The sequence below is a fragment of the Bos grunniens genome, chromosome 1 (assembly GCF_055505025.1).
Source record: "Bos grunniens cultivar Pamir isolate PY7600 chromosome 1, Bosgru_T2T1.0, whole genome shotgun sequence".
NCBI classification, from domain to species: Eukaryota; Metazoa; Chordata; class Mammalia; order Artiodactyla; family Bovidae; genus Bos; species Bos grunniens.
In genome coordinates this window covers 74,232,782-74,252,058 of record NC_141165.1, presented here as the reverse complement: position 1 = coordinate 74,252,058, position 19,277 = coordinate 74,232,782, and the positions used below count along the sequence as shown (strand labels likewise).

General features: G+C 42.6%; 1 protein-coding gene across 1 annotated transcript; it reads right to left on the bottom strand.

The window, feature by feature from the left end:
- Positions 1-8,167: 8,167 nt before the first annotated feature.
- On the bottom strand, positions 8,168-16,211 carry HTR3C (5-hydroxytryptamine receptor 3C). Its single transcript, XM_086415455.1, has 9 exons — positions 16,163-16,211; positions 13,299-13,465; positions 12,892-12,933; positions 12,068-12,177; positions 10,094-10,263; positions 9,618-9,778; positions 8,901-9,105; positions 8,485-8,700; positions 8,168-8,370 (listed from the first exon to the last, which is right to left on the bottom strand). The coding sequence occupies exons 1-9, from the start codon at positions 16,209-16,211 to the stop codon at positions 8,168-8,170; spliced, it is 1,323 nt and encodes a 440-aa protein (XP_086271581.1).
- Between the last annotated feature and the right edge of the window lie 3,066 nt (positions 16,212-19,277).

Below are 19,277 nucleotides of genomic sequence, written 5' to 3'. Positions count from 1 at the left end.
TTAATTTTATTCCTGAGTTCATTAAACTACCTTTCTGAATTTTATTGTAGCTCATTGACTTTCTTCATGACAATTATTTTGAATTCTCTATCAGTTGGATTATTATTCTGTGCTTTAAGTTTGATATTCTTTTTGTGGTATAATGTTAATTGATTATTTGTAGCACCTGATAAACTATTCCTCTGCCTCTGCCTTTGAAGTAGTGGTAGATTAGAAGTTAGAGGCTCTTCTTTTTTTCTGGTAGGTGGTGCTATAGTACAAGTTTTTGGTTTTTCTTAACCTGGGCTACCTTTGGTTTTATTTGAGAGTCAATACTTGCTATCATCTCTGTAACAGATGTGGCTCTGTGCCTTCGTTGTAGCTTCTTATGCCCCTGGGGTCGTTGCTGCCTTGCTTCTGCCAGTGCTGCTGCCGTTGCACTGGGATGGTGGGCCCTTTCCTTGCCACTAATTTCCCCTGAGTCACAGGATCCACCCCATGGTGGGAGAGCTAGGATAACGGGGAGCCCAGATCACTCAGGCACTTCTGTTCTGGCTGGTGTGAAGGTTCATAGGCTCCACTGCGAGTCTTGGGGGAGGAGCCGAGAATATGGATGCCTCAGTGTCAGGAAGGATGGGGCCCCAGGCCCCACCGCTGCTGCTGCCCAGGTGTCTGTGGCCACTGGAGCTGCTAGAGTTGTGTGTTGCCTCCCCTGCTGCTGCCATGCCCTCTAGTGCTGTGGATTCAGCTGCCATGGCTAGAGGGCCAGGATTGCAGCCACCAATTCTGCTGTTCCTACAGTTCTCCTTCCTTGATGTGTACCAGTCTACTCTCTTTTAGATACAGATGTTTGAAATTCTGTGGCATCCTGGTGTGTTGGGCAGAGGTAACTTTGTTGAATTTTGGATATCTTACTGTAGATTGAAGGGGAGAGACAAAGAGAGATTTTTTTTTAAATTTATTTTTGGTTGTGCTGGGTCTTCATTGCTGCACGCAGGTGGTCTCTAATCACAGCAAGTGGGGGCTTCTCTTCACTGTAGTGTACAGGCTTCTCATTGCAGTGGCTTCTCTTGTTGTGAAGCACAGGCTTTAGGCATGAGGCTTCAATAGTTGCGGTACTTGGGCTCAGTAGCTGTGGCTCTTCGACCGTAGAGTAAGAGGTCTTCAGTAGTTGTGGTACAAGGGCTTAGTTGCTTCATGGCACTGTGATCTTCCTGGACCAGGTATTGAACTTGTGTCCCTGCATTGGCAGCAGATTCTTATCCACTGTACCACCAGGGAAGTCCCACAAAAGAAGCTTTTGACTTCACCATTTTGCTGACATCACCCAGTCAATTCTTTAATATGTATCCCTTTTTATATTTGTACAACAGTCAAAATTTTGCCTTTTTTTCTGAAAATTATCTTTACACAGTATAATCCCTAGAGTTTCTTTCAGATTTCATCAGTTATACACATGTTCATTTGTTTGTGTGAACAAGCTAGCTTCCGAGGGTTCCAGTAGGAAGGAAGGAAATCATGAGAGCTTTGGAAAGTCTAAAGTCTGATGTTGGCCACAGTGAAGACTGATACCCTGAGTTAAGAGTTATCAGAGCAAAATGGGATAAATCTTTTGGTGGGGATCATTCTGGATTCAGAGTCTAATGCTTAGTTTTTCATGTTCAAGAATTACTGTATCTGCTTTCCTTGGCTATTACCTGGATGTGTTAAAACATAGGATTAAGAGTTAGACAAAATTGGATTAAAAATGGTTCTACTGCTTACTAGCTATATGATTCTGGGGAAGGATCTTATTCTTTTTCTACCTAGATGTGTGTGCTGTGTGCTAAGTAGTGTCCGACTCTTTGTGACCCTATGGATCATAACCCACCAGGCTCCTCTGTCCAAGGGATTCTCCAGGTAAGAATACTGGAGTGGGTTGCCATGCCCTCCTCCAGGGGGATCTTCCTGACCCAGGTGGGGATCAACCCCGAGTCTCTTATATCAACCTGCATTGGCTGTCAGTTTCTTTACTAGTAATGCCACCTGGGAAGACATCTAATGCTAATATCTGCCTCATAGTATTGTTGTGAGAATCAAATGAGATAATGACTGTAATGGGCTTGGCATATAGAAAATATAGTTGACCTTTGAACAACATAGGAATTAGGGCACCCACCCTCTGCATAGTTGAAAAATCTGCTTATAACATAGTGGGACTTCCATGTCCGTGGTTCCTCCTTATCTGCGGTTCTGCATCTGTGGATTCAACCAACTCCAGGTTCAACCAACCTGCAGTACTGTGTAGTACTGCAGAATTTACTATTGAAAAGATTCTGAGGACTTCTCTGGTGGTACAGTGGCCAAGACTCCACACTCCCAATGCAGGGGGCCTGGGTTCAATCCCTAGTCAGGGAACTAGATCCCACATGCTGCAACTAAAAATCTCTCATGCCACAGCTAAGATCCAGCACAGCCAAATAAATGAAAGAAAGAAAAGAATCTGTGTAAAAGTAGACCTTCTCAGTTCAAACCCATGCTGTTCAAGGGTCAAGTGTACTTAGTAAACGATGGCTATTATTGTTAAAATAACTTTTCTGTGTCCAAACCAAGGAAAGGCCTAAACTAACAATCTTTCATGAAAACTGCAAAAACCACTGTGTCTTTATTTTACTCTGGACCCATTAATAACTCAAACAAGCAGAGTTCTTGCTCAACAAGAACAAATGGAGTAATAGTTCATCGACTCATCAACTTCAACAGTAGATCAATGATGAAAATCACAGATGCATGTTAATTGATACCTGTTCGTTGTTTTCTTTGCAACTTTTATATTTCTTTTCATGTAAGAAATAATTTACAATTTATAAGACTGTTCATAAAAATGATTTTATAGATCAGCAAAAACCCAACAATGTGTCCAAATTCTTGTCAGGAAAATATGGGTAATGTAGGTATGATCTTCTGACATATCTTAGAGTCACTAATGGTATCAGAGGGGTCAGTAGGGTCCCCACTGGAGGGCTACCGGTAAGAGACTCCTGAAGGGCTGACAAATCCAAGAACTTCTTTCAGGTTTTCCTTTCAGCTTTGCGTTAAAACCCACTTCAGTATTCTTACCTGGGAAATCCCAAGGACAGAGGAGCCTGGTGGACTACAGTCCATGGGGTCACAAAGAGTGGGACATGACTTAGCAACTAAACAGCAGCTGCAAGGACTTGCTAATACAGGATTGCTAAAATGAGGCATTTGTAAACTAAAATTTGCGCATTACTCAAGTGTCCTCAGGATTCAAGTTAGGCACTCTACTAAGATCCTGTATTCCCTGGGAAAGTTTAAAAGCTCCTGCCTGCAAGCAGACACCCTCATGTCAGAGTTCTCTCAGTTTCTAGGGGTTTTTGTTATCAATGCATTAGCAGCATTGACCTGAGGTGGTTGAGCTGCTATAATTGCTTTCTGATAATGATCTGATAGCTTTGTTTCATAATCATCTATTCAGTGTCATGTGAATTGTTTGATTTTCTCCTTCAATATGTTTGATGCATGCTGCTACTGCTAAGTCACTTCAGTCGTGTCCGACTCTGTGCGACCCCACAGATGGCAGCCCACCAGGCTCCCCCATTCCTGGGATTCTCCAGGCAAGAACACTGGAGTGGGTTGCCATTTCCTTCTCCAATGCATGGAAGTGAAAAGTGAAAGTGAAGTCGCTCAGTCGTGTCTGACTCTTAGCGACCCCATGGACTGCAGCCTACCAGGCTCCTCCGTCCATGGAATTTTCCAGGCAGGAGTACTGGAGTGGGGTGCCATTGCCTTCTCCGATGTTTGATGCATATTTGCATCAAAAATAGTTTTAGCAATCCCGTGTTAACAAGGCCTTGCTGCTGCTGCTGTTTATTGCCTATTTTAAAGTGTATAGGGCATTGTTTAATTAAAAAGACTCATGTAAACTCATATTCTCTTATATAGTATAAACAAATCCATATGTAATTATAGCAGTAAGTTTGCTGCAACTTTTAATTTTGTTCCTTTTCCATTCTATGGTTATCACCAGTTCTTTTTTGAGTGAGGCATTATGTATGGATGAGTAAAATAGATTCCATGATCAAAACCATTTGAAATATACTGTTCTAAATTCTTTGAGGAGATTATTAATGCTCACCCTCACAATCCTTAAACATTGTACAATAGTAGCAAAGTAACCAACATGGGACTCTCCCTCCAATTTCTCACCTTGCTCATCCAAAGGTCCTGGCTACGTTCATCTACTTCCATAAATGTAGAGCCTGTTTATTATGCTACATCCTAACCTCTCCTGAGGAATCTATCAGGATGATATCCCAGGACACATCTCATCATTCATTTCTTGGCTGGCACAAATGTCATTTTCTCAGAGAGGCTTTCCTTGAATATTCTGCTTATCTATTCTATTCCTCTGTCCTGTTACCCTGTTTATTTTCTTTAGGACAGTTATCAGTATGTCATATCATCAGTGTCCTCCTGTCTTTTGAGTCTTCTCCTGTCTGTCTTATTCATTGCCATATCCCCAGCACCTAAAAAATATCTAGAATATAAGGAAGCACTAAGTAAACTAAAGATTGGTAAATAATGAATGAGTTCTTTACTCATTCATTTCACAATGCTGTTCTGGGGAGCAGATGACTAGAAGGTCCATAGAGGCAGAAGCTCTCATTTAATCCTGATGGCATGTTGCATGTATTGGAGGTCTACCTGCCAGCCAACCAATGGGGATTATCAGCTACCCCAGCCCAGTATTTTCTTCTTCAGTTGCAGCAATTGAAGCAGGGCTGCTCTTCTTCATTGCATCCCCCAACCTCTTCCATCTCAATGGGAGAGAGTCCAAGGCTCTGGAAACTTGTCTTAGGTGTAATGTTTGAATCCCCTTCTCCTATCAAAGAGCCCTAGCTGGTCTGGCTGTGAGGATTTCATATAATTAGAAATGGTGAAATCTGTGTGTGAGCTGAAGCTGTGAATGATGTCAACATATGGGAAGCATGTAGAGCTGATAGATGGGTAGGGAGCTGAGGTCTGTGAGCCCCTGGTGAGTCATCCAAAGGTCAAGGAGGGCCACGGGAAGACATTGATGAATGTTGAGTATATGTATCTGGGAATCAGAGAGTCTGGGAGATGACAGTGGGGAACAGTGGAATGAGAGAATAAGCTGGAAGTGGTGAGCAAAGAGAATTTTGTGGTGGGGTTATTTATTTTTTGGTGTTGTTTAGTGCCTCTGTTGAGATATAATTTACATACCATTAAATTCACCTACTTGAAGCACACAATTCACTGGTTTTTAGCTTATTTGCAGAGTCATGCAATCGTCACCACTATCTAATTTTAGGGATTCATGTCGATGTATGGCAAAACCAATACAATATTGTAAAGTAATTAGCCTCCAATTAAAATAAATAAATTTATATTAAAAAAAGAATATATATTTTTTTACCATCCCCCAAAGGAAGCCTGTACTCATTAACAGCCACTCCTCTTTGATCTACCCCTTTCCCCACTAAGTCCTAGGCAACCACTAATCTACTTTCTGCCTCTAAGGATTAGCATATTCTGGATATTTCATATAAATAGGATTATATGATATATGATCTTTTGTGACTGGTTTTTCTTTAACTTAGCATGTTTTCAAGGTTCGTCTATGTTGTAGCCTGTATCATGTGCTTCATTTCTTTTTATGGCCAAATAATATTCCATTGTATGGATATATAACTTCTTATTTATCCATTCTTTAGTTGATAGACACTTAGGTTGTTTCTACTTTTTGGCTATTATGAATAATGTCACTGTGAACATTTGAGTACAAGTTTTTGTGTGGACAAATGTTTTCATTTCTCCTGGGTATATATCTAGGGATGGAATTGCTAGATCATGTAGTAATTCTGTGTTAAACACGTTGAGGAGCCGCTGAACTGTTTGCCAAAGTCTGTACTATTTGCATTCTACTGGGACTTTTTCTGACTAGTGGTTTTATGAGTTTGTTCTGGACACTCGAGCCACCTGAGTACCACCAAAATGAGTATGTTGGGATTCTGCTTGGATCGCACTATTTAACTTCTGCTGCACAAACCTCTGGATCCCATGAGGCCCATTTGCTATGCTGCTAAGTCACTTCAGTTGTGTTCAACTCTTTTGGACCCTGTGGAACATAGCCCACCAGGCTCCTCTGTCTATGGGATTCTTCAGGCAAGAATACTGAAGTGGGTTACCATTTCCTACTCCAGGGGATCTTCCCAACCTAGGGATTGAACCCACGTCTCTTAGGTCTCCTGCATTGGCAGGTGGATTCTTTACCACTAGAGCTACCTGGGAAGCCCAAATTTTGGGACACAATCCTTTTCCAAAGTTAAGAACCCATCTTCTCATTGACTTTTCTTTTTCTGGCCATGACACACAGCATGCAGGATTTTAGTTCCCCAACCAGGGATCAAACCTGTGCCCCCTGCAGTGGAAGCACAGCACTCTAACCACTGGACTGCCAAGGAATTCCCCTGATCATTTGTTACGATTTTACCTAAATGTAACCCCAGAGGTGTATTGTGACCAAGCAGTCCTGTCAGGCCTCATGTCTCCATCTGTTCTTGTATTCTATTCATTGCTTTCTCCACACAAAGCTTTCCTAATGTCTAGCCCAGTAGTTTCAGCTCTAGCTGCACGTTAGAATCTCCTGGGAAGTTTTCAAACATACCAAAACCCATGCCAAAGCTTCTGATTTAGTTGGTCTAGGGTGAAGACTGGGTTGTAGGATTATTTGGAAATTTCCTCAGATGATTCTGATATGCAGCCAGGATTGAGAACCATTGCTCCAGCTAGAAGAGTCCTTTCTCCTCTGAACTCTATAGCAGTTTTTTTTTTTTTTTTTTCTCTTATCTCCTGTTTGCTGCTTTGCACATGCGGTGTATCTTAGTTCCCCAACCAGGGCCCTAGCAGTGAGAGCACTGAGTCCTAACCACTGGATCACCAGGGAATTACTGCAGTTTCTCTCTAATGGTGCTCAACAAAACTTTAATAACGTGTTCTACAAGTTATTTACACATGTATTTTATTTCTCCAGCTGTGCCACAAGCTTTTGGAGGACAGATATTGTGCTTCATTCTTCAGATTTCCAACAGGGTTCAGTTCAGTTCAGTTGCTCAGTCATGTCCAACTCTTTGCAATCCCATGGACTGCAGCACTTCAGACTTCCCTGTCCATCACCAACTCCCAGAGCTCGCTCAAACTCATGTCCATTGAGTCGGTGATGCCATCCAACCACCTCATCCTCTGTCGTCCCCTTCTCCTGCCTTCAATCTTTCCCAGCATCAGGGTCTTTTCCAATGAGTCAGCTCTTCTAACAGGATTACCCAAGGACATTTGTTTATCCCCTCACCTGGGCTCAGTAAACATTCATTAAGCACAGACCTATCCCTGAAAAAAGAACTAAAAATAGCAAGAACTGCATGACCTTGAGTAAGTTATATAGCCTCTGACCTCTCGGAAAAGACTGGGTTACAGCCAGTTTGGAAAAGACTGGTCCTCCACTGGCATTATCATGGAACAATGCACAGGAGCCAGCCTGTCAGGAAGTTATCTGAGGTCTTCCTTGACCGCCCTCCTAAACTTGCAGCTTCCTCCCTGCATTGCCCATTCTGCTTTGCTTTTTCTCCTTGGCACTCAGCACATACTCTGTGTTTCACTTCTCTTCTTTACTGTCAGTCTCCACCCACCCGCAATGTAAGCTCCCTGTGGATAGAGATTTTTGCCAGCCTGGTTCACTTCTGTATCTTCAGAATTCAGAATAGTACCTCGCAGATAGTAGATGCTCAATAAATATTTGTTAAAATAATAAATAAGCATTTTAGCCTATTTTTAAAAAGAGGTTTAATCCCTGACCTCTACTCCAGCAACATGAATGACTTTTTGGTAAATATTTGTAGTCTTTACTATAAAGCCTTTCTTTTCCAGTAAAAATTATATTTCTAGCATAAACATGTATATTCTGAGTTGTGTTTTGGAAATATAATGCCATTTCTGAGAGCATCGACAGTGGTTCTGTTTAAGCCCAGGGAGGGTTGGAGCAGGGATCATGGGCACATTTTTGGGACTGTTGTGTGTGGACTGGAGCAAAGGAACAGTGTCTGGGATGGTTAGTGGAAGCCAAGGAAACCTAAACACTGGGTGTTCTTGCACCATTAGAACTCTGCTCCTAGGTGTTCCAGAGGACAAGGATCGTGGTGACAGAGGTGGCCAAGAAGAGCAGGTAGATGCGGAAGAGCAGGTTGTCCATCATGTGGCCGAATTGCACCCACAGGTCAGCGAGCTGGGCTCTTGTCAATCCTGTGCCCCCATTCAGTTCTGCCTCTTTGGGTCCCAACTCCTTCCCTCCCAGTTTTCCTGGCTCCTTCAGTCCTATGGGGAGGACAGAGATATAGCCATGAAATGGGAGGGAGACAGGATTAGAGAAATGGGAGACTGGGAAGTTGGGCCAGTGTAGACAGGGTGAGCAGTGTAGACTTCTCTTACCAGACAGGTGGGTGGATATGAGGCCCAGGCTTGTATTTTCTTTCTGGGGCACAGCAGGGCAACATGTCCTTGGACTGGCGTGGCGTAGAAGCAGGGAGTGGAGCCAGCGAGGCATGGGTGGGGGCTGGGTGGTGGCCAGGTGCAGCAGGTAGGTGATAAAGATGGTCTCCAGGAGGCTGAGCACCATCAGGGACAGACACAGGGCAAAGTAGACACCTGGGTGGCAGGAAGGAGCACACTCGGGTGAGTCAGGGCCAGAAGGACCACCAAGCCCCCCTTTCTTCTGTCTCACACCTCAAGGCTTTTTAAAGATGACTGCACCTTAACTGCCTCAGCAGATCTAGCCAGTTCACTCGCCTACCCTGCCTATGTTGTTTTTCATTTTTCATTTCCCAACTGTGAGGTAGGGGACATACTAAAGAGGGAGGTGCCAGTGGCAGGAAGTAAGTCACTGATATTGAGCAGGAAGACGTTGTAGCCCAACAGGAGTGTCATCTTGAATGGGGCACGGTTCTCGTTTTCTGCCGGCAGGTAGAAGCTGAGGGCGTCAATGGCGACTAGAAAGCTACTGGGCACCAGGAGGTTTATAACGTAGAGGGTGGGCCTGCGCCTGATGGCCACCTGGTGGGGAGGGGAGAGCAGAGAACCAGGTGAAGTTAGAACTGTATGTTCTAACTGAAGTTAGAAACCAAGGGATGAGTCCAGTCCCTTCCTTTCTTTCTTTTCTTTTTTTTGGTCTATACCATACAGCCTATTGGATCTTAGTTCCATGACCAGGGATCAAACCTGCACCCCCTGCATTGGAAGTGCAGAGTTCCAACCACTGGATCACCCGGAAGTCCCACTCCTTCCTTTCTTGATGTTCTCACTCCAACAATAGCTCTTTTTGGGAGGAGCAGCTTTTGTGTGACAAATAGGACTCCCCCATACCCACTGAAGAAAACCTAGGCCAGGGATGATAGGTTCAGAGATGGGGGTTGCTTTGGGGACTTGGGAGAGAGAAAGGCTGTGAGAGTTATGGTGCCTAGGGACTTTTTGGTCTTAGGGCAAATGGTGAAAGGCTCTGAGACTTAGAAGGGTCTGATGAGGAAGCTATGGGGGATGGAGAGTCATGCTGGAATCTCTGGCCTTACATAGAACATGATCTGGTCAAAAAGACTGGTGCCCACAGACATCTTCGGGGTGGCCTTGTTGATGCCCAGGAGCTCCCACTCTCCTTGTGTGCGGCCACGGTCACGTGAGTCATCCATTATCTCCCACACTTCCTTGTCCATGCCCAGCAACATTCTTTCCTCTGCCGGGGAGACAAACACTCAGTTCACATCTGCTCAGCACCTGCTCTATGCTGGGATTGCAGAGATGATTCGATGACTGTTTTAGTTACTTTTTCAGCTAGTCCTGTAGTGTGACTTCCTTGCTGCCCAGTTGCCTCCTTTCAGTTTTGGGATTTTTCAGGAAGTCTCTAAAATTCAACTTCTCCCCACCATCTACATACCCGCAACTAGAAAATATTCCACTATCCCCTTTTATACATAAAAAAAATGACTTGGCTCCTGAGTGTTTTTTTGTTGCCCCACTGGTTGATCTCATTTTATTCAGTGCAACTCACCTGTATAGAGGAAAGAGCTAAAGGTGAGGGTGCAGTTCTGCTGGTCAAATGGGAAGTAGAAGATGTCCAGGTTACAGATGCTGGTCACCCTCATCGGTTTGTTATACACAACATGACCATCATTAGACACATATGCAGAGAGGCCATCTGGGGTCTGATCCACATCCATGCTAAGTGGCAAAAGTGGGGGCAGGCATCTGTTTTAAGTTTTGCTCTTAAGGCAAGGTTTCCCAATGCTGCTGCTCTGCCATCTTTTTTTTTTAATTTATTTATTTAAATTGGAGGCTAATTACTTTACAGTATTTTAGTGGTTTTTTTTTTTTTTGCCATACATTGACATGAATCCACCATGAGTATACATATGTTCCCCATCCTGAGCCCCCCTCCCACCTCCCTCCCCATCCCATCCCTCTGGGTCATCCCAGTGCTCCGGCCCTGAGCACCCTGTCTCATGCATCGAACCTGGACTGGCAATTCATTTCACATATGATAATATACATGTTTCAATGCTATTCTTCCAAATGATCCCACCCTCACCTTCTCCCAGAGTCCAAAAGACTGTTCTATACATCTGTGTCTCTTTTACTGTCTCACATATAGGGTTATCATTACCATTTTTCTAAATTCCATATATATGCGTTAGTATACTGTATTGGTGTTTTTCTTTCTGGCTTACTTCACTCTGTATAATAGGCTCCAGTTTCATCCACTTCCTTAGAACTGATTCAAATGTATTCTTTTTAACAGCTGAGTAATATTCCATTGTGTATATGTACCACCAGCTTTCTTATCCATTCGTCTGCTGATGGGCATCTAGGTTGCTTCCATGTCCTGGCTATTATAAACAGTGCTGCGATGAACATGGGGGTACATGTATCTCTTTCAATTCTGGTTTCCTCAGTGTGTATGCCCAGCAATGGGGTTGCTGGGTCATATGGCAGTTCTATTTCCAGTTTTTTAAGGAATCTCCACACTGTTCTCCATAGTGGCTGTACTAGTTTGCATTCCCACCAACAGTGTAAGAGGGTTCCCTTTTCTCCACATCCTCACCAGCATTTATTTCTTGTAGACTTTTTGATAGCAGCCATTCTGACTGGTGTGAAATGGTACCTCATTGTGGTTTTGATTTGCATTTCTCTGATAATGAGTGATGTTGAGCCTCTTTTCATGTGTTTGTTAGCCATTTGTATGTCTTCTTTGGAGAAATATCTGTTTAGTTCTTTGGCCCATTTTTTGATTGGGTCGTTTATTTTTCTGGAGTTGAGCTACAGGGGTTGCTTGTATATTTTTGAGATTAATTCTTTGTCAGTTGCTTCATTTGCTATTATTTTCTCCCATTCTGAAGGCTGTCTTTTCACTTTGCTTATAGTTTCCTTCATTGTGCAAAAGCTTTTAAGTTTAATTAGGTCCCATTTGTTTATTTTTGCTTTTATTTCCATTACTCTGGGAGGTGGGTCGTAGAGGATCTTGCTGTGATTTATGTCGGAGAGTGTTTTGCTTATGTTTTCCTCTAGGAGTTTTATAGTTTCTGGTCTTACATTTAGATCTTTAATCCATTTTGAGTTTATTTTTGTGTATGGTGTTAGAAAGTGTTCTAGTTTCATTCTTTTACAAGTGGTTGACCAGTTTTCCCAGCACCACTTGTTAAAGAGATTGTCTTATTTCCATTGTATATTTTTGCCTCCTTTGTCAAAGATAAGGTGTCGATAGGTGTGTGGATTTCTCTCTGGGCTTTCTATTTTGTTCCATTGATCTATATTTCTGCCTTTGTGCCAGTACCATACTGTCTTGATGATCCGCCGTCTTTTCTGCCCACCATTTTCTCATTTCTAGGGGAAAAGTTGATGAGCTGTGACTGTGTTCCTCTCTGAAATAAGTTTTCAGTGGCCCCGCTGCATGGGTTTGCCCTGCACTGCCCTGGCCTGCTCCTTGCAGAAGAGTCTTCCCCCAGGTTTTCCCGGCCCTGATACTCACGATTCTACGATGAAGATGTCTGGGAGCCACAGGTTCTCAGCTGTGATGGCGAGTTTTTTGATATCACCACATTCTTCTGGGTCCCAGCTGATAAATGGGTGATTCCAGCTCTAGGACACAGGGCACAGAGAGATGATTATGGCTCAGACCTGAAGCTAGTTTATATCAGCATTTGTGCCCTTGAGTCCCTTAAAATATACATACATATGTCTGTATTTTTCCTAATTGTATGTACTATGGGCATATGATAAAACTTCAACAACTCCAGAAAGATATAATATACAAAATAACTTTTTCCCTCCTTAATTCACTCCGACTCAGTTCATCTCCTCAACTCAGTCCCATTATTAACAGTTTTTTATACATCATTCTAGAAAAAATATATATTCCAGCATTCGTTTTTATTTACCTGGACTCCTACTGTGCACATTGTTATAACAGTTGCTTTTTAATTTTTTTTTAGCCACATTTCCTTTTAAACTCTGATTCCTCTTCTCTCTCTGGTGATAATGTCCCTCTTTTCTAGTTTACAAAGTCTTATTGGCTTTTCTCTTCCTGCTCACAGGAAATCTTAAGCTGGGTGCTGGATACGTTTGAGCCTTGAAGCTTACTTAGGGGTTTCCAACTATACTGCCCTTTTTCTTCCTGTTTTTTCCATCTGAATTTCAAAGTTGATTGGCAGCCCAGAAAGCTATTTGTCACCAGCAATGGCCCCATTCTGGTTGTATTTCCTTGGGTGCTGTCAGTTTTAACAAATGTGCTTTTGCAAAAAAAGCCAGAAAAGCAGGCAAGGAGAAAGAGAGAAAAAAGCTGGGATTACGTACCAACTTTAACCACAGAAATGATGGTGACCCTAAAGTTTTGGCCTTTCTATTACTTTCTATTACTTTGTCTGACCATACTTTTCTTCTCTCCAGCTCTATTATGATTCTTCCTTGTAGATGCTGCTGTAAGGAGAAAAAACAGCATGGGAGCCCATTGGGAATATGTGTTTTTTTTTTAATGGAATATTCCTATAAGGGCAGGATTCAAGGACAATGTTCCCTGACAAAATGTCACTGCAGCATTCCCTGTCGTGTCTCTCAACCCCAGAGGATGAACATCTAACTTGTACAAAATCCATTCAGGAAGTTCATTGCTTACCACTGGACAGCTATAATGTTGGACTGACAAGGTAGAGTTCTTGTTTTCTATTAGCAACCTATAGAAAAATATAGCAGTCAAAACTTACCACTTCCAGGATGGCAGACAGGGTGAAAGAGATGTTGATACGAGTAGGGATGCTAAAATTGGTGACTGGACGGAAGTCCTTCTTGTTAAATACAGACTGGAAGACAGTGGGGTCTACCCCCTGCTGGTCAAAGCCTGAGCAATTGATGGTGAAAGTGTTTGCCCTCCCTGTAGAGAATAGAGACTCTGTGAGATGGAAATAGGGCTTTTGTGTTTTCCTAAGTGAGAGGAGTGCCAGGGCTGGAACCTGAGAGCCTCCCTGCAGAGAAAGAAATGTGGACATAGGGTGGTCATGTGAACCACACCCCCCGTGCCCCTCCTCCCCGCCCCCCCCACCCCCAGCCGCTTCTTGGGACAAGAGTCCCAGAGGCCAAGTTCTTCCTGCCAGGGCTGAAGAGGATGGGCTGGTGTGGTAGGCAAATGGTGGAAGTTGATGTGGTGAACTGAGTCAGAGCACAGCCCTTTCTTCCTGTGCTTTTAGTCCCATATAAAGCCTACCCAAATCCCTATGCAAACTGCCTCTCTGGGGAGGCCTCTTCCTTCCATAGTGGTGACCCTAAAGTTTTGGCCTTTGTCTGACCATACTTTTCTTCTCTCCAGCTCTATTATGATTCTTCCTTGTAGATGCTGAACAAAATTCCTCTAAAATTTTGTTTCTCAATGTTCCTTTCCCACTTTCATGTTTTCTCATTTCCTGAAAGGAAAAATTTAGAGACAAACATCTGTGTGATGTCAAACATGTGGAAACTTAAGGAATGTGGTATTCAATGTGAATTTATTGACTACCTACAATGTCCTATACCCTGTGACATTCTCAAACTCAGTGATTTCCTCTAAGATCTATGGGTGGCATTTTCATCATCACCATCTTGATAAGATCTCATTGATCATCCACCATGTGGCTGGTGGAGCTATATGATGAAATCTTAAAGTCCTTCTGCCCACCTCCCCTGCACCCCAACCCCAGGTAACTGTGGTTATTCCTGTAGCTAAGCCCAGCCTTTTCTTTCCCACGTCTCTTTTACATCTCCCCATTCCAATTATCTCATGAGGTACATCTCCAAACTAAGGAGAAACATATCTGGGGGGAAGCAAACACTGTCCTTTTCCTCCATATCACCTCTCTACCACATCTGCCAAAGCGAGGTGGGAAAGGAGTTATGTTATTGTCAGAAGGACCCAGACTACCCTGTTCATAGTTACTAATCTGGTAGAAGGACAAGTTGAACATTATTAATATAAAGAAGTGGAATCAGAGAGGCGGTAAAATGGAACAACAGATGATTTAGTAGATGCCTATGCAGGCAAATGAGACGGGAGCTGTGTGTTCTGATTAGTGAAATAGGTTTTTCATCTGTTTCCCAAAGGAAACCAAACCATAAATATTAAAGAGAAAAGAAATGTTTAACCCAACTCCTTTGGGTGCTTTCTAGTTCTGGGGAATGAGAGGGTTTCTGGAATTTTCCCAGAACAGTATTCCCCTCTTTCCCTGTTCTTGTCTCATCTTACCTTGAAGCACAAGGCTGGCACTGAGGCAGAGGAAGAATCCCCCTGTAGTGGACCACCACCCTTCCATCCTCCTCTTCTGGATTCTTCTCTGGGGATTCGCCAGGAACCCCAAACCCTGGAACTTAAAAGAGCCCAGACCACACCTTGATTCCTGGTTTTAAATGCTGCTCATGACAGCTGACCACTCCCTAGTGAGAGGCTGTGGCCAGAGAGGTCACAGCAGAGTGTCCTGCTTTGCCCCTGTCCAAGTATGCCTTCTGAGCTCTAGGCAGAGAGAAAATTGGGCCAAGACTAGGGGAGAAGTATCTGTTTAGCATCTTTGTCTAGATAAGTGGTCTCATATTTGAGTTACAAGGACCTTTCAGGAAAACTGGGGGACTTGGGAGATGGGGCAGGTGAGGTCATTAATAAAGGTATCATCAAGTCCTTCTGGAAAGAACTGTGCCTCAGAGAAAGTGTGTGGACCACCTGGAAGGGATGAGTGGGCTCTCTTGGGGTGGGGCCACTTGCTGATTTCACAAGGCAGGAACAGGTAATTATTTTGTTGCAGACCTAGAAATATATCCTTTATCCAGCTAAGGACCTTAGGGATTACTGTCAATACTGAGTTAAGAAGCTTGCTTGAGAGGTTAAGCTCCCTTTTTTGTGACATAAACCTATCAGAACTCTGTCCCTGCAGCTAGCACCACAATACAGGTTTGCATCATCCCTTGTTTGTACTATTGGAATAGCTTCTTTATAAGGTTTCCTCTATCTAGTTTTCCCTAACCTAATCCTTTATTTTCCTATTCTCCTAAAATAGAACTCACCCACTTACCCTTCCCTGTCTAATGTCTCTAAAGGCCTACAGCCTTGGCATCATCAGGTAATGTTTGTGAGTTGAAAAATCATTTGGAGGTTTGTGTGTGTGTCTGAAAGTGCCCCAAGTGGTTCTGATTCACACTCAGTTTATTGAAAACTTTGGGATGGGCTATATTGAGATACCACAATCAGGATATTGCTATTACTATTGATACACTCAAGATATAGAACATTAACTCTAAGATCTTTCATGTCACCGTTTTGTAGCTATAATCACCTCCCTCCCCATTACTCTACCATCTGGCAACCACTCATTTGTTCTCCATTTCTATAATTTTGTCATTTCAAGAATGTTATATAGACCAAATCATGCAGATGTAACCTTTCGGCATTGGCTTTTCTCACTCAACAAAATTCTTTGGAGATTCATCCAGATAGTTGCCTGTATCAGTACCACCCCCTTTTCCTGCTGAGCAGTCGTCCACAGTATGGATGTCACACAGTTTGTTTTTCTACCTGGTGAAGGACTTCTGAGTTTTAAGGGAAAACACTTACTTTGGACACCAAATATGTGTTTTTTTCTTTCCCCCTCATACTGAGCCATTCTGACATTCATTATCCACAGTTAGTGCAGGTCCCACAAGCAAAAGTCTCATTCCCACGAGACTACCCCCTACTTCAGATGCCTATTACAAGCCCAGGTCTCCCACACTTCCGGACAACTGACTATAAATTGAGGGTTCCCACAACTCCATCCTCAGGTTTGATGGTTTGTTGTATGGCTCACAGAACTCATGGAAACACTTGTGTTTACTGATTTATTATAAAGTATATAACAAAGGGCTTCCCTGGTGGCTTAGATGGTGAAGAATTTGCCTGCAATGCGAGAGACCCAGATTCCATCCTTGGGTTGGGAAGATCCCCTGGAGGAGGGAATGACAACCCAACCACTCCAGTATTATTTCTTGGAGAATTCCATGGACAGAGGAGCCTGGTGAGCTATAGTCCATGGGGTCGCAAAGAATCAGATGTGACTGAGTGACTAACTTTTTAACTTTTATATAATAAAGGATATAGATAAACAGACAGATGAAACGATATACAGGACAAGGTTTGGAAGGGTGCTGAGTGCAGGAGCTTCTGTCTCTAAGGAATTGGGGTGTGCCACCCTCCTGGCACATGGGTTTGTCAATCCAGAAACTCTTCGAATTCCATAGTTCAGGGATTTCTTACAGAAGCTTTGTTACATAGGCATGATTGATTATTAACTCAATCTGCAGCTCCTCTCCTGTCAGCAAAGCATGGGGATTGGAGCAGGAAGTTCCAAGCTTCTATGGCTTGGTCTTTCTAATGACCTGTCCCTATTCTGAAGCTATCCAGGAGTCTACCAAAAGTCACCTCATGAGAACAACATCTGGGAAATTCTGAGGGATTTAGGAGTCTGTGTCAGGAACCCAGAGCAAAGACCAAATATTGAACAAAAGATGTTCCTAATACAACTGCTGCTGCTGCTGCTGCTAAGTCGCTTCAGTTGTGTCCGACTCTGTGCGACCCCATAATGGAAGCCCACCAGGCTCCCCTGTCCTTGGGATTCTCCAGGCAAGAACACTGGAGTGGGTTGCCATTTCCTTCTCCAATGCTATCACTCAGGAAATTACAGTTTTAAGAACTCTATCTCAGGAATTGGGAGCAGAGATCAATATATTTTTCTTCACAGAGTTGTTTACAGTTTTTGTCTATTATGCATAAAGCTGCTAGAAATATTTGTGTTGTGGTTTTTGTATGAACATAGGTTTTCTGGAATAAATACCCAGAAGTGCAATTGCTGGATTGTTTGGCTGTTTTTGCCACTTCTCATGGTCTACAGTAGTGAAAGCCTGAAATGTTAATCACTAGGCTAGCAGGGAACTCCCTGAATATACAGTTTACTTATTTATTTGGCTGTGCTGGGTCTTTGTTGTGGCATGTGAGCTCTTAGTTGCGACATGTGGGATCTAGTTCCCTAACCAGGGATCGAACTCCAGCCCGCTGTGAGCGGGGCGTGGATTCTTAGCCACTGGACCACTAGGGAAGTCCCATGGGTGTAAGTTAAGTTACTTTACCTCTTTTCCTCAGTTTCTTCATCCATCAAATGGATAATAGCAATAGCTCTTATCGTATTGTTATAAGGATTAAATAAGGTCATAATTTCAAAATGCTTAGAAAAGTGCTGGTACATAATAGCATGATATAAATATTTGTTAATAATAATTTCAGAGAACACAGTCTGACTGCTACTAAATTTTGAGACATGCTTATAGTCTATAGTTGATTTTTGTAAATATTCCAAATGTGCTTACAAAGAATGTATTCTCCAATTGTTAAGTGTAGAGTTCTACATATTCTCATTACATCTAATTTAACCATGTGGTTAAAATATATTATTTTTTCAGTAATGTGTTGTCACAGTGAAATATATTGAAATTTCCTATTTTAATACTAGAACTGTCACTTTATCTTTGTAATTCTGTCCAGTTTTGCTTTATATATATTTGAAGTTATTTTATCAAATGCATTCATGTTTATAACGGTTATATCCTCCAAGTGATAGGATAAACATTTGATCTTTATGTTGAGATTCTCTTTATTCTGAATAATTGTTTTTGTCTTAATGACAGTTTTGTCTGATGTTGCTAGAACCATTCCAGCTTGCTTATAATTAGTATTTACCTTACATGTCTTTTCTTATCTTTTACCTTCAGCTTTTCTGTGTCCTTTGGTTTTAGGTGTGTCTTTTTAAAATCCAACTAAACAAACACTAACTAAATTGTTGAGTTTAATATATTTACATTTGTTTTATTATTAACTTATTTGGATTTACTTCTGCCATCTTATTCCATACTCTGCTTCTTTTTCCCCTCCTTTCTTGACTTCTTTTAGTTTCATTTAGGATTTTCTTTCCTCATTTCATTTTTCCTTCTCCAATCCTGTCTTTCTTTACCACTTTCAGCCTGTCTTCCAACTTATCAGTTCTTTTTTTATCTGTGTCTAATTGGGTGGCATCACCGACTCAATGCATGTGAGTTTGAGCAAGCTCCGGGAGCTGGTGAAGTACAGGGAAGCCTGGCGTGCTGCAGTCCATGGAGTCACAAAGAGTCAGACACAACTGAGCGACTGAACAACAATTTGCTTTAATTTATCCACTGTGATTGTTAATTTTCAATAATTGTATTTTTAATTTTTAGAAATTATATTTGCTTCTTCTCATACATCTGGTTATTTTTATAGTCCTTTGTTCAGTGTACAAAATCTTTGCCTACCACAATGTTACAGTATGTTTTGCTCTATTTTTTTTCTTTCTTTTTTTTTTTTTTTTTAATTTTATTTGTGGCCGGGTCTCCCTGCTGCTCAGGCTGTTCTCTAGTTGCGGTGAGCGGGGCTCCAGCTGCGGTGCAGGGCTTCTCGTCGCGGGGGCCTTCTCGTCGCCGAGCAAGGGCTGGAGGTGCCCGGTTTCAGGAGCTGCGGCTCACGGGCTCTGGGGCACAGACCCAGGAGCTGCGGTGCACGGGCTTAGCTCCTCCAAGGCATGTGGGATCTTCCTGGCTCAGGGATCGAACCCGTGCCTCCTGCACTGACAGGCAGATTCCTTTTTTTTTTTTTTAATTTTTTTTCTTTTAATTTATTTTTTTTA

Excerpts from the sequence above, each read along its gene's own strand:
- HTR3C (XM_086415455.1), bottom strand. The coding sequence starts at position 16,211 with ATGGCTCAGTATGAGGGGGAAAGAAAAAAACACATATTTGGTGTCCAA. Across the intron at positions 12,178-12,891 it reads CATTTCTGTGGTTAAAGTTG|AGCTGGAATCACCCATTTAT; the intron begins GTACGTAATCCC and ends CCTGTGTCCTAG. Across the intron at positions 8,371-8,484 it reads CATATCCACCCACCTGTCTG|GACTGAAGGAGCCAGGAAAA; the intron begins GTAAGAGAAGTC and ends TCCTCCCCATAG.